This window comes from Anarhichas minor, unplaced genomic scaffold (genome assembly GCF_050575085.1).
Source record: "Anarhichas minor isolate MPS153535 unplaced genomic scaffold, ASM5057508v1 ptg000035l, whole genome shotgun sequence".
NCBI lineage: Eukaryota > Metazoa > Chordata > Actinopteri > Perciformes > Anarhichadidae > Anarhichas > Anarhichas minor.
In genome coordinates this window covers 1,816,684-1,834,137 of record NW_027466481.1, presented here as the reverse complement: position 1 = coordinate 1,834,137, position 17,454 = coordinate 1,816,684, and the positions used below count along the sequence as shown (strand labels likewise).

Here is a 17,454-nt window from a genome sequence, read left to right as displayed (position 1 = left end):
ATGGTCGGTCAAATAATAGATACTATTGAGGTGCATTGTGGGAGTGGTAGGAGCCAGCGTTTTTAGAGCATGAGCCATACTGGTGACTCAAAGTCAAGATATCTTTGACCATATTTTTTTTTTTAAAAGCTGCCTCTCCAACTACATGGAGGTGCAAGACTAAGAGTGAATATGCTATAATAATAAAGACATGTCACCAGTGTGACTCCAGAGCATCCTTACAGCTGATTCATGTTGATGCGTGAGTGTTTAGGAGTGGTTCACTATACGTGCCTTGGCAGGAGTCCAGGTGAATCATTTGTGAACTATTCAGGTTTACCTGCGGACTACCGTGACAGCGAGAGGGCGTTTCCCCCACATGTGTATCACTCGGGTTGTGACCACGTTTCAACATACCAGCTGTTGACAAACTGCATGAGTAACACATGGACAATGTCTGATGTCTGCTTTCTGGCAAAACTACTTTGTAGTTACCTCAACTATAAAAAAAAAAAAATGTATGAATTTTCAGGAATACAAAATTGGTTTAAAGCTTGTAGCAAGATACAGAAAACATATTTCCATCAGGAGAGGTTATGAAAACACAAAGGCATCTCAATTCAATTTACTTCCTCTCCCACTGAGAGTGATAATAAAAAGCCCCTGGGGAGGATTTCAATCAGCCTGCACTCGGCCCATAAACATTTACTGGGTACATTGTGTACTTAACACCTAACAGCCAATGAGATACCAGCACTCCTTTCCTCCTCTCTTTGTCCCGCCTTCCCATGTCCCTTAATGGTCCCTCTGCAGCCCACCCGCTGGCAGCAGGGGATCTCCTGCCAGTGAGTGTGGATGGCAGCAGAGGGAAAGACCGACACAGCAGCACCACAATCGACAAAATAAAAGTCTCCTGCTGGGTAACAGCAGTTAAGGATTACATCATCATCAACCTGACTGTCTGGTCAGGCAATCATCAGCTAGGCTCCTGCCACATTCAGGACTATGGCATGTACACGACTGCTACCATGGTTTCTCTGCGCTATGTGCACCATCGCCTGTGATGCAATGCTGTAACTGACGACTGCTGATCAGAAGCCTATTTGTGCCTTTGAGTTCTCAGTTTAAATATTTAAAGTCCATCATCGTAAAGAACATATTTTGTCGCTACAAGGAGTGTAATAATAGTACAAGGTTCAGTTCACACCCTGGTTTAAGAGGCACTTTTTCCACCGAGAGTTTGGGACGGCAGAAGGAAAATAAAAAACAAATGTCTAAGGTTAAGTTTTTCATTTATTTTGAACAGAAAGTCTTATTGCTGGAGACTGAGGTAGCATTTTTGCGAACTGGCAACTTTGGTAAACTATTTCCATTATAAAAATAAGTAACATTTCAAACACTTGTGTATTATACACTGCACGAGCACTGAACAAAAGGCTATAAAACTGAAAAAGCATCTCTTATGCTATGAAATTGAAAATTAATAAAAATGTAAAGAAAAAATAAAATCAAAACATTAAAGCTGAAGGAGGAGTGTTTCTATTTGTTTCACCTTGGCTATATGCCCATTGCTTTAGTAATAGGTTTATCCTGTTTGCTTAAACACAGCAGAGATGAGGGGTTGGGCTACAGTTTGCTTTCTCCTCGTCCGGAAACACACACCCCCCCCCCCGACCCCCCTTATTGGCCAATCAAGGTGTACGCTCCAATGAAACTCTAGACATGGCCTCCATTTTGGGCCCCCTGCTGTGAAGACGCCAACATGGCTGACACAAAGTAAAAGTTGAATTTGGGAGCGCACCACATTGAAGAATGAAGCTTTGTCAGTTAAATGAGCCAAACCTCAAGCTTCTTAATTAGCGTCAGGCTAAACTGTTCGCCTACCTACTGTTAGAAAGCCACCCAGCTAAGCCGACACACCAGTGTAAATCCAATCAACAGGAGGAAAGTGACCCAACAGAACAGACTCATCCAACAGACTTCACTTAAACACGAGCTGAGCAGACAGACGCACTGAAAGCAAATGTATCATTTTAACAAGAGTCAAGTTCCTATATTTTGCATTTTTTGGATGCATTAAAGCAACAAAACCAAAGATTGTTTTTTTTTTTTCAGACTTTTAAGCTCACATCATGAAAATCTTCATTAAAGACTCAAACAACACATAAAATGATGCCTAATGGTCATTTTAAACTACAGTGTTGGTACCAAATGTACAGCCACACTGCCAAAGAAAAGAAAAACTAAAAAAACACCACATCTACTATTTGGTCCCAGTCAGCTGCACAACACGCCAAAATAAACTAATGCATACTTTACCTTTTAAAATGTCAATTAATTCCATTATTCAATTCATGGATGTCAAATGTTTTACACGCAGCTTCTCATATTAGGTGTGTTTGCCCTTTAAAACTCTAGAGTTTCAACATAAGCAGACAATTGACTCAATACAACAGCTTTTACGATTATTTTTTAATAAAACCTCCGCAAAACCAAAAAGATTTAAGTTTTAATAAGGAAATAAAACCAACTAACAAGCCACAACCCAGAGCAACTACTACCACACAGAGACAATGAGACACTTTTCTTTCTTCCATACGAGTCGCAACACCAGCTGTGGACGCTTTGCTCCTCATCGGTTACTTCTTTCTTTTTGCAGCTTTACATTTCTTGGAGACTAGTGCGCTTACCTGCAGCTGCAGCGGGGTTTCAGGACGGGTTGGGGGGGCCGCTCAGTCTGCGTTTGGGTGAAAAACACCACATGTAGCCTACACGATGTACAGACTTTATAGGAAGCCGGGACAGTGTCCTATATGGGCGGGGGGGGGGGGGGGTGTGGCACTCTGATTCCTGCAGCACACACAACGCATGCTGGTGAGGGAGAAATGGGCTCGTCCATGTTTTGCTGTCATGTTAAGGACATGCTGGTCCATTTAGTTTGGTTTTTACACCGTGAAATGCCAACACATAGACTACCCGCACATGTCATGTGTACACTGTGGAAATGTGGCCTAAATAAAATGGCTAAAACGCATTTGTTCATTTATTAAGTTGATATTTTAGATGTTAAATAGGTAAAGCAGGTGTGGGAAAATTGCATTAAAACAGACTAAGGTTGGTTGCTCTTTAGAAGAGATTAAAAATGAATTTGTCAACAAAACAATCTTACGAAGAGGTCAGTTTTGTAGATGTTCTGGAGCTTTCATATCACTCCATCTTCCTCAGCAGATGAAGTGGCCCAGCAAGTTGACACGATCGCCTAAACACAACACTTCTCGTCCATGTTGGCTTAATAAAAAACAAACAACAATTTCTATCCATCTCAATTTCCAGCCAATATGGACGAGAACTCCTTCAAAGCAATCCCACCACATTGTCCAATCAGTGCCGGTTCTGGAGCTTTTGCTTTGTATCACACAATCAACCCAACTTCAAAGAGACATGAAACAACTACAAAAGGGACGACTGCAAAAGACTACAAAGAGACACATAATGACTACGAAGGGACACGAAACAGCAAGAAAAAGAGGCTAAACAACTACAAAGTCTGTGTGTCTTGGAGCTGATGGGACCTTTTTGCATGGCTGTGCCCAGGGGCCCACGTCTTGGCCGGGGTCAGTGGACTGCATTCTCAACCTACAGATACAGTCGAAAAGCACACGTCGGTTTAATATCAATCTGATGCATGAATGTAGTGATGTCGTGATTGCCGTTTCCAACACAGTAATTGACCTGTGTGTGCTGCAGTCTTTACCACATGTGGAGAGACATGACCGCTATACTGATTTAAAGTATGTGTTTACTCTACAGTATGTAGTTTAGGAATGTATATGACCCGCAACCAACTGAATGCTGCTGCAGTCACCTTATGTACACATGGCATTTACTGTTTTTATCCACTGTACACTCGTTGGCTGTTCTGGAGCTTTTGATCGAATCACACAATCTTCCTCAGCAGATGGATGAGATGTTTTATCTTATGTCTGATGGTTTATAAATTGAGATTGACACATCTATTAAAATGACAACGCTCCAGCGATGCTCCGTGTGATGAGGAAGATCGTGTGGTTTAACCGAAAGCTCCAGAACAGCTACTGAGTGGAAGTTATGGTGAGATCGGTGAGCTGTTTTTTTAAACGAATAGCGTTTCCAAAGTTGGAAAATGATTGGTTAATACTCAACTAGAGGAGAAGAGAAAAGGGACAGAATCTACAATATCTTTTACAACTTTATTAATAAAACCACAGTACAACAGACAGTTTAAACAAAAAGAGGGGAAGTAAATACCAGATTAATATACAAAATATGTATAACATGGGAAGTATATCAACACCAAAATAAACATTTCTCAAGTTTTAAAAGACCTTGACCGGTAACAGCTTTCAAGTAATCTTCACAAAAGATTTAAGGATTTCTTAAAGGATCGTGAACAGCTGTTTGCTGCGTTGTAACTTTGGTCACCTGTAGCCTTCCTGACCCATATCTAACTGTGTGAAACCAGAAAGGCAGCAGGACCCTGGACGTCTGGTTAAAGGTCTCAAAACAAAACGTGTCACATGTGACCGACTTTGGTGTGACGCTGCGCTCTACTGGTGCTACGGCGCAAAGACACCGAGAGCTTCTCCACAGCCGGGGAACTCATCAAAGCAGTTTCAACTCAAATACTGATTTCTGCTGAAATATTTACACCGGGACGGATATTTCAATTTTGTGCAACTTTATAAATCCGCTCCACTGTTTCACATTTGAGTTGAGGATTACTGGAGCCTTCTTTTGGCACATGCGGAGTATAGATTGAGATGATCTACCTAACAGCACCTGGACAAACTACAATGAGAGAATTCTACCTGATGCAACAGCAAATTCATACAATTAGAATACAGTATATACAGTTTGTTGCTTAATTCACACGTGTAGTTTTTACACGTTTCAAAGGACATTTCTAGGAGTTTTACAGAACCGTTTAGCTTTTATCTGAATCAGGGATTTATAATGTCCAGAAACGTTCAGGCTCATCATTTCAAGTCAACCAGCTCCCTAAACCAAGTAGGCGTAGAGAATAAACCTTTTTAAGATTAAAGCAGGTGGAAAATAAAAACTAAGCCTCTAACGTAAAACCTCAGAGGGGACGAGGAGAAATAAGAACATCTTTGTTGATTATCTTAAAAACATGACATTCGTTTTGGGGGTTACTGTGCACCTATAGGAACCTAAACGACTTCCCTTTCCCCTATTTATGTTTTCATGTCGCAACAAAGTAATGCCATGAAAACATTTTGACAATTTTTATTCAAGAACATTTAGATCAGCCATTAAAGTCAGAAAAGCTTCAGTCAGGAGAGAAACATAACTTAACGGGACTTTTCATCAGATGACCAGGTTCACGTCGTACATGTTTTTGGGATGCATCAATCTTTTTCACCTAATAACAGGATTCTTTTTGTGGTGTTTTCACTGATTGGAACTTGTTTCAACGTACAGTGTTTCAAAAACATTTGGTAAGCAATTTCTTATTAGTTTGACATTCAAATACAAGGAGATAAAAGGCAAAATTCCTATTTTCCCTCAAATTTTAACAATATGCTTTAGCTGCCTCATAATGTTTAAAATTAGATTCCAATTCCAACTTGGTGGAAAATATCTATTACTCAGCAGTTAAAAAAAAATAAAAAAAAAAATAAAATAGGATTAGACAAACTAAAAATGCCACGTCTACGAGATATGGACGGTAATCATTTTTAAATGGATATAAAATGGATATGAATGTGACAACAAACTTTTGTTACAAGTGCAAGCCCAAACAAACATATAAATGACATTTGTAATATAAAACTTGGTAAAAAATACTAATTTAAAACTGTACAATCACCAAGTACACAGAGTGAGCACATCAACTGTTATTCATTTGGCTTCAGCGGCTTCGGCCTTTGGCTCCTGGGGACGGAAGAGAAGAAAGTTATACTTCATAAGCATCGTTTGTTTAGCAGCACATTCCTCACTGTGATCTTCATGCTGTTGATTCCCCCCCGAACTCTCATTTGATTGGTAGTGTCTTTCTTTCAGTTTATAATTACAGCTTTTGCTCACAATCACACTTCCAAAGATACCGGCACTTCCTCAATATCAGGAGAACTATTTTTAAACTTTTGTGCCCTCAAGCTTGTACTTCAACACAGAAATATGTAATTTGAGTTCTCAAATTAAGTTTTGTGGTTGGCTAGCAGCTGTGTGTATGCATTGAATACCCTACAAATACTAAAATCATTCCTTCAAATGAGTATTGTAAGCTCCCCGCGACACTCTTTATATAAGTTTACATACTTTGGATAGTTCTGATTAATTATTTATTAGTTAATGGCACAAATTTCCTGCAAAAAAGAAAAGAAAACTGATGTTGTGTAAGATCTTTCTCATTAAAGAAACAAACCTCAGCCTTGGCGTTCCCATTTTCAGCTAGTTTGGTCTTCTTTGCTTTGATTGCCTTCTACAAATGACAAGAAAATTGATTACTAACAGATTAGACAATTATCACACATTTCAGATTAATGAAGGAAAAACAAGGATACCAAAACATCTAAATTGTTCATCAAAAAGGTATTCTCCCGTATTGTTTCCTTGAACTAGGCCACATTTAGTTTCCCTTCCAGGAAGTGAAGGCCATGATTCAGTTTCACATGTGACATGCGGCACACAGAGATGTTCTGTTGATATCAGCTAGCTATCGGTTTCATACTTTTACAGCAGGTTTCTTCTTAACCTCCAGCACTCTGGGAGGGTTCTGCAAAACAAAAAGACATTTCATTTAGTATTTAACAGTAGAAGAAAAACATAAAAATAAAAATGGATGCTGACACGAGGCACATTATTAGTTTTGTGACCATCTCTCAAAAATAACCCCCTGTTCACTATTGTAATTACAAAAGGGTTAAGGATGAATTGATATTGAGTGAAGCACGTTTGTGACAAACAATGAGTTTATGCTGATTCAAATTTCAAAGTTTAAGTTAATCAGAGGAAGCTGCTTTTAGAAAACCAACTTGTGGGTAACGAGTAAGAATAATCACAAAACAAAATAGCAGTCCTTGATAACGGCTTAATCGTGTTTCTTACCACAGCAGCCAGCCGCTTGGAAAATCGTCTTTCCTGTTGAGATAGAGGAAGAAAACCTTCAGTAACGATTGCAGATGTAACTCATTTGCATGATGACACTAACTAAACATGCTATTCACAGCCCTAAAGAGGGCATCAGATGGCTGGTCTTATCAAAATGACAGAAACAGAAAACTAAAATCTCAATTAAATTACACTCAAAAGCAACAATTAACTGCAAATCTCAGTTATCAATGTATTACAAAGTATTTGTATACAATGGCAATAACAAGAGCATCAATAGATTATGAATAATATCAACAAATATGTGTACAAACCTCAGGGCGGACAGCCTGAAAGACAAAGAATAGAAGAAAATAAACATTACAATTTTAATATTATTATTCACGACAACTCAAATATCACTTAATCTTAAAATCACGGAGTTCTGCAGACATAACATAAAAGACGTGACAAGGGACTTCCCGCGCATATTTGAATTCAAATTCGGGCTGTCCTGTCACTATGACACCGCTTTGGCGCCCTGACAGCTTCCTTTGTTTTGCATCAGTGCGCGCCGACAGACAGCTGTCGGGAAACTGATAAGATTACTACTTTACTAATCTGTAGCCGTGTAGCGAAACGCAGCCACACAAAAGCCTGCAGAGGTTGCAAAACAATTTTTAATAAAATTTTAAAAAAAAGGTTGAGATTTCAGAAAGAAAACCCTTTTTTTAATTTTTTTTTCATGTCAAATATAATTTAAATAAAACCATATGCTACAGGGTGTTTAATCTCGACACGCAAAATTGATTTATTAAATATATTAATTGAGAAAAAAAAATGTCCACATCAATGCATTCGTTAATTTACTGACACGCGCACGTGTAACGTTGTAGTAAAGTCAGCCGACCGAGATATCGTTCCACCAAATGTGATTAAATTCAACGTTAAACCCGTTTTCAACAAACATGCACGAGCAAGTCGGACTTTTCCGATTCAAAACAAGAGGGAAAAATTAATAAATAAATGTGACCTCCCCTCCCCCAACTCCTTCCTGACATGTGCAAGTTGTGCTTATAACTTACTATTTCGATTGCTTGGTAACAAAAAAAACAATCGGTGATTAAGTAGGTCGCGAGCTTACGCGGTCATATCGACCCAACAGCTACAGTTATACATTTAACGATTCAGCGCGGAACGTTATCTGTAAACCGTCAACATCACCCCCCCCCCAAAAAAAACCTGCTGCCAAAGAGGGAAAAAACAAGACAGCGCAATGTCAACGGCTGCACTTGTCGGAGCATTTGGCGCAGGGCGTGAAAATAACATTATGTTCGGTACCAGTCGTGTTTGACCGATAACGGTGCATTTGACGTTACTATCTAGAGTGCAACTTTAATTTTTGCCGACCGGGAGGATGCCCGCCCAGGTCTCTCTCCCCGTCGGACCGCCATGGCTGCACTGTTTGTTGGGGATGATGACGTTCCTCTGATGCAGATATATCAAACGCAGCCTAACGGTTGACCCGAGTTAACACGAACCTAGTGCACGGAGTTTCAATAAAAATAAAACATCTTACCTTCGATTTGCCCATGTTGTTGATAGGAAGTGGACAGAGAGCTCAACAAATTGAATCGTTTTTTTTTTTTTTTTTTTTCTCTCGCGCAGAGATAACACACAACAACCGACCAGTCGCTGCGTAAAATGGCGAATGTATAATGCAAACGAATGTTTTTTGTAGTTTATACGCTGAAATATAAGAACGAAACCGGTTCGAACCGGTTTTGTGTTTCGCTGTCTGTCATTGGATGCAAATACGTCACGTGCGTCCAAGCGCCGCCCATTTGTTAAAGAGGCAGGAGCAACCCGGGAAAATACTGATCAGTGTCGCGAGGGGGCGCTGTGTTGAAGGGCTCTGAGGTTTGTAGTCTAAAAAAAATGCACTGCATCATAAACAAGTAGGCCAAGTAGAAGAAGTACTTTTACCGACAAATAAGTAGCAATGCCACAGAGTAAAAAAATTCTCCTATTAATAAAATCTATATTAATTAGCTTTCAAATCCCATTTTTCAATGCAAAACAGGTGAATGTTAACTATCCAACAGAATATAAAGTAGTTTAAATTAGCTCCACCATGACATTAAAATGCTGCATACTTGTTTATGCATTAGTAATTATTTTCTAACTATTCATAAATCATCAATAAAACACCCAAAATGGGGCCATTTAGCTTTGTAGTACTTTTGACTGTAGATACTTTTAAGTACATTTTGTTGCTAATCATCCTTTGATGTTTTGATACTGTGGTATTGCTACTTTTAAGTTAAATACCTCAATATTTCTTACCCCATTGGATTAAAGTGACATCAGTTGCATTAGGATTGCCTCACTGAAAATATTAGTTTTGATAATATTAATATTTCCTATGGAAGGGCATTAACACTCCTAATTCTACTCGGTGGATTAAGAAGATGTTTTTGCAGTTTGGACGTGGGAAAACGGACTAAAATAAGTAGGAGATCAAATTGAAGGAGTCATAGTTTACCGAGCTTTATATGTACTAAAACATTACAACTACTAAGTAAATATTTGCTTCGGACCAAATGGCAAATATATACAATCCGACTGATTTAATATACGCAATGGATTGCTCAATTAAAACTGTACATCTACCATGTGAATCAGTGGAGAGGTCCAGTACTGACTCCAGCAGCTACAAGTAGAAACTAGAGGTTCAGTTGATCTGGCTGTTGATCTGTAGAAAGACCTCAGTAATCTCGTGGACCAAACAGAAATCTGAGATTCAAGTGATATTTCTCTACTGAGTTCAGACTTGACATACCGACGTATTAACAGCCAGACGGAGGCAATAACTGTTCAAAGACAGCCTATTAACATGTGGTATGCAAGAACAAAGGTCGGAATTGTACTTAATCGTAGCTGACATACAATAATCGCTTTATTCTGTTAAAGGAGGCTGGTCAAAATATAGTTATGTCATCAAAGTTCACACTCAACAAAACTGCACTGACTTACATTAATCTGGACGGCTGCTTTGGGATCCCTGGCATTCAGTCATGTAATTAGATCTTCCAATCAATAGCATGCAGTTGACAGACAATTTACACAATTACTTAACTACATCTTGACCAGACGTTTCCACCTATTAGACTTTCTTTTTTAGATCTTCAATCATAAATATTGATTATTTTACAGCCCCATAGGGGTAAAACTGCCCTCTCGTTTTGTACAAACCAGTAACACAGCTACTGTTACTGTTCACTCTTCATTTCGGGAAGAGGACCGGGGAGGTTTCATCCTCCTCGGAGCCTTTCCTAGGCCGAGACGGCGTCGCTCCACAAGTCATGAATGAAAGAGTCTCTCTTGTGCTTCAGCGCTTCGAGGAAGTCCTGAATCCGTTCTTCCCGGCGGGTGGTGTAGTGCAGCAGGGCCTCCTGTCTTCTCTGGGCGTCGGCGGGCTTCCCGTTCCCACGATGCTGCAGGTGCTCTGCGACGCAGGCACGGTCCGCCTCGAGCTGCTGTGAGGCCTGGTGCTCTCGATGGAGGTCTCTGGCTTTCTAAAAGACAACAACAACAACGTAGATGTATACAGGAATCCTGATACAGTACACATCATGTGACTGGAGGCTGAAGTCATAGAGACGAGGTATTACGGTTATCAGAGCTTTTGCAGCTTTGCAACATCACATTTTTCTAATTTATGTGTTGTGCCAGAATAACTGACAAGTGACGAGAGTGACATTCTGTGGTTGGACGATATAATATAAACATCTTACAAAACAATAACCCTGCAGTAAATAAACATAAAGCTGGCAATATTTGGCGTTTCTTGAGATTGGGAACTCTGCTGATTTAAAAGACAGCCAGCAGGGTATCAGCTTTATGATGCTACCGTCTCAAAAGTGACAAGAGGAGCGCAGCGGAATCGACACTTTTGGCAAAGTTCCCAAAACACAAACATTATGACCCTTGTCTTCTGCAAGGCCTCTGTATTCTGAGACGGTCCCTCATGCAGGCATTACCTGAATGGATGTGTGATTTAATTGATATTGGAGAATGGCTTCGCACAGGTTCCAGAACGAATACTCGGGCCACAGAACCGACTGAAACACTAGACAGGAGTGGGACGTCTGCAGAGTGGGAGACATAAATATACATATATATATAAATATATATATAAATAAAGAGAATCAATAGGAGTCTGAGAGGAGAAGCTGTGAAGTGTTTGACATTATGATCCAATCATTTAGTCTACTTGGTTAATGCTGTCCATCATAGATTGCAACCCTAATATGGTGGATAACACATTGTTGTAATTGGCATAAAAAAAATATGAATATATAAATCATAACAAAATTGTACATGAAAACAAATGGCGTGCTCTTCTTACGATCGTAACGTGGTATTGTTGATTTTGTTAAATAAAAATGACCCTTTATTAAAAATCGATTTCTTATTGGTGAAACTCAACTTTGTCTGCTGCTACATAGAGTGCTGCAGGAAAGAGTCCGAAAACCTGAAAATTACTTTTCATTTTTGCACTTCTGGTTCCTCGTCTCACATTCAATGTTATTATTTTTAATGGGGTTTTTGGTTAGATGTTTGGACTGAGGTCTGTGGTTAACACAGGCTTTAGAGATGTTAATGTTTTGTTCTACGATGTATAAAGCGTCAGTAAATACCCCTCTAGTGAATTTTGAAGCCTTGAAACGTGTTAAAACGTCACCACGCCGACAAGTCCCCCTTCACAGCCTCGTTGTGTTTACTCGCGCTCATGTGACCGTGGTGTAGTTTGTTTATAGCCTAACCTTCACGCTTCACAAATCATAATAGTGAGTTCTCATGAAGATTAACCTGCTGAACAAAACATTTAATTATCATAAACTTGTGTATGCCACAGAGTTTTTTTGTCTGCGATAATCCAAATTCTGATGGAAAATCCCAGCTGCTTTCTGAAGATCACCACAAAGTCTTAATGGAAAAACTAAAAGTAGACTTGTCTGCTTTGCTGTAAAGGCTTAATCTGACAAAGATATCTTTCAGATATCTTTTGTATGCATCAAAGACATATTCACGGTTGTGTCTACATAAACTAAAAGCCTTCGTTAAAACCATGCTTTGTCTAACAGGGGTTACAGCTACTACGCCTGAAGAGTAGTAGTGCTACTCATTTGCATTGATCACTTAACACTAAACCAAGCCTTGGAATTCATATCTCCAATCTTACTTCAGTGTTTTCAAAGTTAATGATAATCATAATAAAAAAAATCATTGTTTTTTCCCATGCAGTCATTGTCCTCCTCACCTGCCAAAGAAGGAAGTCGCTGAGTCGCACCTCTCCAGAAGTGCGGATGAGCAAATCAGGATTGGGAGATTTATTGCTGTACAAACACTCACTGAGCAGCGGCTCTGAAACGTCACTGAGCGCCACAGAACAACACAAACTTGTTAGAAAAAGATCCCCATGTTGCATTGTGGGTGTTGGCAGAACTGTCTTTGCCGTTCGTCACCTTGCTTTGATCAAGCCCTGCTCCACTCCCCAAGCCATTTCTCTGACCGCATTGGTGATTTCATATCTCGACGTGTAGGCAAAGCACACATTCAGGAAACATCTGCAAAACATTTGTGTATCTATGGTCATTTATAATACACAAAATCTGTTTATGTCACATGGCCAGTGTGGCGGTCGGGGTGAGCCACTAATGACAGGTGTCATAGCAGCAGAGGAACAAATTAATAAAACACGTACTTATTGTGCGCCTTGGTGCTGACCACAGCTTTGGCAATAAGCTGCTGAAGGTCCAGCGGCAGCATATTCAAGTCGCCCAGCACCCGGATGCACACGCCATGCTTCTCCAGATTCTCCCTTCAGGAGAGAGTAAAGAGGGGTGAGTGGAACAATCAAGAGAAAAAGAAACAGGGAGAACAAAACGACCATTTAGACGAGGCTGAAACATCCAAGATGACATTCAATCCAAGACTATTGAATATTATTATTTGCCTTTATTTAACCAGATAATTCAAGGCAGCAACAGAAGGCAAGTCGATACAAGACTAAATAAAACAGACTCGATCACTCTTGGGTCAACCTCTAGTGGTCATCTGTGGAACTGCAGATTAACGAGCCTTTACTTGTTGATTGGTTTTAATACGTTTTCTTTACATTTACAGAACAATAAGAGGCCAAATCTAAACGGTGTAAACTAGATATTCTGGTGTGTTGCAGGGGAGAAGTCAGTGTCAGCTACAATATCATGGAAATAACTGATATTGTAGACTCCTATTTATAAGTCAGCCTTTCTTCCCCTTCAGTCCACAGTACATCTTACTCATGTTAGCGTATCCAGTTATAACTGAACTATGCAGATATAAAAGCATTGAACAGGGAGTTTGAAAAAGTTCTTGTTACACTTGACTACTTACTATCCATCTGAAGCCAAAACACTGAAACTGACACCTCGACGGTTCAGTCTTACAAAGACAGTTAGCTTACTTTAACTACACTAAACAGTCACTGCATTTGGTTCCTCTCGACTTAACTTTAAGGAAGCTGTGAATCATAACATGTTTAAAATGGGACTGGTCCCGAAAGCAACCAGCGAAGAAAAAAAAAACGGCTTTTTTAAACTCCTGAACATGAAACTCACCGTTCATCCAACAGCTTCTCAAACTTCTGCCTGGCCAGCTCCATCAGCCCATCCACCTCGTTTTGAGTGCGCTTGAAGTTCTCGATGCTGAAGGCGTACACTGTAACCTCTCGGATGTTCAGGTGCTTACACCACCGTAATGTCTGGTGTAGAAGGGACAAAGGGACACACGTAAATGAGCAACCGGTTTTATGCTTAGGTGACATGTGTTTGAGAGGCTTTGAGCTCACCTCTGCCAGCTTGTTGAAGCCCTGCATGTGCCCTTCCTGGCGCTCCATGTTTTTCTTACGCGCAAAGCGGCGGTTGCCATCCATGATGAAGGCCACGTGTTTAGGCATGGGTCCAGCCTGGGAGACACAATACAGGTCAGGGGAGTCAAGAGCAATTAGGGTTATAGAGACACAAAGTAATGTTAATAATAAGGTCGTATGGAGCTTAAATGATTTGCCAATCAACAGGAAAGAAAAAAGGCAAACAATTGTGATAACATGCCAAATATTCTCTGGTTCAAGCTTCTACAGTGTTTAAGTTTCATTCATGACGTGAGCTCCACTTGCATGCTTTTTAAAAACTTGCACCTGCATCTCACAGTCGTTATCAGCGGACGACGTATGAGCTGCTGGTGACTGTGAGATGCAGTGGAAAGCTGTGGAAAGGTGCTTCAGTATTATCGAACTAAACAAGCTATTTGAAGACGTTAACTCTGGCTTTGTGCTCCTATGTATAAACATTACAGTCGAGTCACAAAACTAAGAAAAAACTGTTGATCTTTGAAAAACCCAGACAGTTAGCAACACTTAGGTTAACCAGGTGTTTACAGAATCCTCAAAGACTGTTCTAAACATCTGGATGGAGAAGAATATTCTGTCTGCAGCACGATACAAATACAGGAATTACACATCCTTAAGAATTAATATCAAAATGAAAAAAATAATACAATGCCACATTTTTTCATTTTGTTTCAGATTGTATCTGCTATGTTTGTTCAGATTTGGAAAACAGTGGCACATGCTTTTATATATATATATATATATATATATATACTGTGCAGTGAGTCTTTAGTCTGTCTTTATTTCAAACAGCTTGGAAGCTTATTTATTTTTCGGGGGGATAACGAGAAGTACATACAAAGAAGTACACAAGAATACACAACATTAGGCTTACCTTCAGGATATTGGCTGAAATCTTCTCAAGCAGGTTTAATTCCCCCTCTCTTATCCACGACATGTTCGGGCTTTCAAGTCTAAAAATAGGTGATTTAAATTATTTTTTAAATGGTTATGAATGTCAACATTATAACCCACCATTCACTAGTCAAAAACAATGACGCAGTTGATGTTTATATGGCCAAAATAACGTTTTACTAATGTGTCATTTCTGAAATGTTTCATGCAGCCAGTCATTGATATATTCTGGCTCACGAGACATGCAGTGAACTGAACTGCTGTGAGGCCATAAAAGCCCAAAACCGAGTCCCGCGTGGTCCGGTAAACACACACGCTTTACGGAAACCGCTTCGTTCATTCACACTATGGAACCAGACGATGTTCTACTCTACAAAATAACTGTAATTGTATCACATTTCAGAGAGCTTCCAACTCACAGCTTTTAACGATGACGACCTCTTCCGCATTGGAGTAAAGTGACGTATCCGCGCAGCGACTACTTCCGGTTTGACGTTAGTAGATTTTCAAAATATATGGATGAACCTAACGTCCATAAGAAACGTTCATTTTTAGAAATACCACAATATAAAGATACTCAAGTATTTGTATATAATCAAGTATTTGTATATACGTTACAAGTAAAATAATTGGACTTAAATTTCAAATAAATGTACACCAAACTGTAACCCAACAGTTGTGGTGTGCAGACCACATTCGGATTTATTTATATTTGCTTGTAAGTATATATTGATGTGGAAATGTGGGTGTATCTAGCATTGTATTCTATCCTTTATTCTGTTTATGTCTGCCTTGTAAAAAATCGTTGCTACTCGTTTTGATAAGTGCTATACAAATAAGTTGTATTATTATCAACCACACAAGAGGTGTTTTAGATTAAACCTTCTTTGCACAACATGAGAACTAATAGCCAACAATGTAGTGATTACAATTACAGAGAAAATTAGGATTTTCTACAAAACGTGGTGTTTGTTGTCAAAACTAAGAGCCAATCAGCTCTTAGATCAGGGACACCCAGGCGTTTCCCATCACACCCTGGGTCTTGCAGTGGGTGGAGAGCACCTGCAACTCACTGATATAAAAATAAAAAAAGAAACCAATATTAATCATCCCAATGGTGTGGCCTTTATTTGTGGAAACGTGCAAATGCTGTGTTTGAATAGCATCAGTAATGCTGCAGGTCAGGAGTGCTGAGTTCACCTTAATGAGATTGAAAACATAACAAGGTATGTTTTAAGATAGCAATAAGGAAACATGCTAAATGTGTATTATATTGCCGTATGACATAAGGAATCACATCATTTATAGTAATTAAATAAGTAATAATGAATATGTTATATATATCATCATTATAGCTAATCATACTGCGGTGATGCTGCATGTCAGAAGTACTGTAGGGTTAGAAGGACAAATGTTACTGTGGGAGGAGCACTGATGTGTGCTGATGATAAACTAGTGATGGAAACACTATTGATGATCACAATGACGTTCCATAACTTAATGTGTGGGAACAAAGACCACACTTCATTTCCCTGTCTCTCTCTTTCAGTATTTAATGGTGACAACACCAGCACCCTGACCCTGCACCCTGAGTCTCAACACCATGACTTTTCCAAGCCTTGCGTTGTTACTTTTAAAAACAAAAGAAATAAAACATATTTAATCATCGCAATTGTATGGTCTTTTTTTGTTAAAAACTGCAAATGCACGATTACCTTGCATCATTTTTTGCTGTTGTAATCATAACTTAACTTAACATTCATGAGTAAAAAGTCATTACTTTAACAATGCATCTGTTGAATAAGCACGATCATGTAAATGAAAGCAACCCATGTCATGTTTGGACACAAAAGCTTTTTATTTTTTTTACTAACAAGCTAAAACAATGGCTGTCTGTCTGCAGTCTAAGTTTACAAGTTTGTCCTTGTAAATATATCTGATGTCTGTGTTCGTTATTATTGATAGTGACTTTGCTCTTTTAAACATTACTGTTGCTGCTCTGGAAACAATATTTAGTTATATATAAATTATAAATAACTTTTAATTCTATTCTGAATTTATTTGCTTTAAAAATTATATCTGGGTTTGTTAAAGCAATTATTTAGTCATGAAAAATAACAGAGTATCGATAAGAGTAGCTCCTTATAGTAATAAAATCTAACGATATCACTACCAGAGGGCCAACAGCTTGGAATTGGAGGGAAAGGAGCGGTATGTTGTTGCTTGTAATCTGCAACCTCACCACTAGATGCCACTAAATCCCACTCAGTTCCTTTCAACAAGGGATCTCTAGCCTAAAATATTTCAACAAGACAGGTAACTCTAGCTGTTACACTTACTAATCCTAAAATACTAGCACATTTTATTAAAAACAAAACAAAAAATTGACAAAATATATATGTTGATCTATATGAATATTATAAATCGATTATTTTATTGACTACTAATTAGCAAAAGTCTCAATTTTGTCTCTCTGTCTGCACCGATTTCTACCAAAATGTACACATGCAAATTGCCTGCCAAGTACTTCC

The 17,454-nt window shown here is 39.1% G+C and overlaps 1 protein-coding gene and 1 long non-coding RNA gene across 2 annotated transcripts; one reads left to right on the top strand and one right to left on the bottom strand.

Moving 5' to 3' along the window:
- Positions 1–5,249: 5,249 nt before the first annotated feature.
- dhdds (dehydrodolichyl diphosphate synthase) lies at positions 5,250–15,419 on the bottom strand. The gene is made up of 14 exons (XM_076106630.1): positions 15,343–15,419; positions 14,904–14,982; positions 13,970–14,086; positions 13,740–13,882; positions 12,842–12,958; positions 12,603–12,704; positions 12,398–12,512; positions 11,115–11,222; positions 8,651–10,649; positions 7,407–7,421; positions 7,090–7,122; positions 6,713–6,757; positions 6,407–6,463; positions 5,250–5,913 (listed from the first exon to the last, which is right to left on the bottom strand). Exons 2-9 carry the CDS (start codon positions 14,964–14,966, stop codon positions 10,407–10,409), a joined length of 1,008 nt encoding a protein of 335 aa, XP_075962745.1. The 5' UTR covers positions 14,967–14,982; positions 15,343–15,419; the 3' UTR covers positions 5,250–5,913; positions 6,407–6,463; positions 6,713–6,757; positions 7,090–7,122; positions 7,407–7,421; positions 8,651–10,406.
- LOC142965609 (uncharacterized) lies at positions 12,125–16,591 on the top strand. The gene is made up of 2 exons (XR_012957713.1): positions 12,125–16,149; positions 16,473–16,591. It is a non-coding gene; the product is annotated as an uncharacterized LOC142965609 (long non-coding RNA).
- Positions 16,592–17,454: the final 863 nt, after the last annotated feature.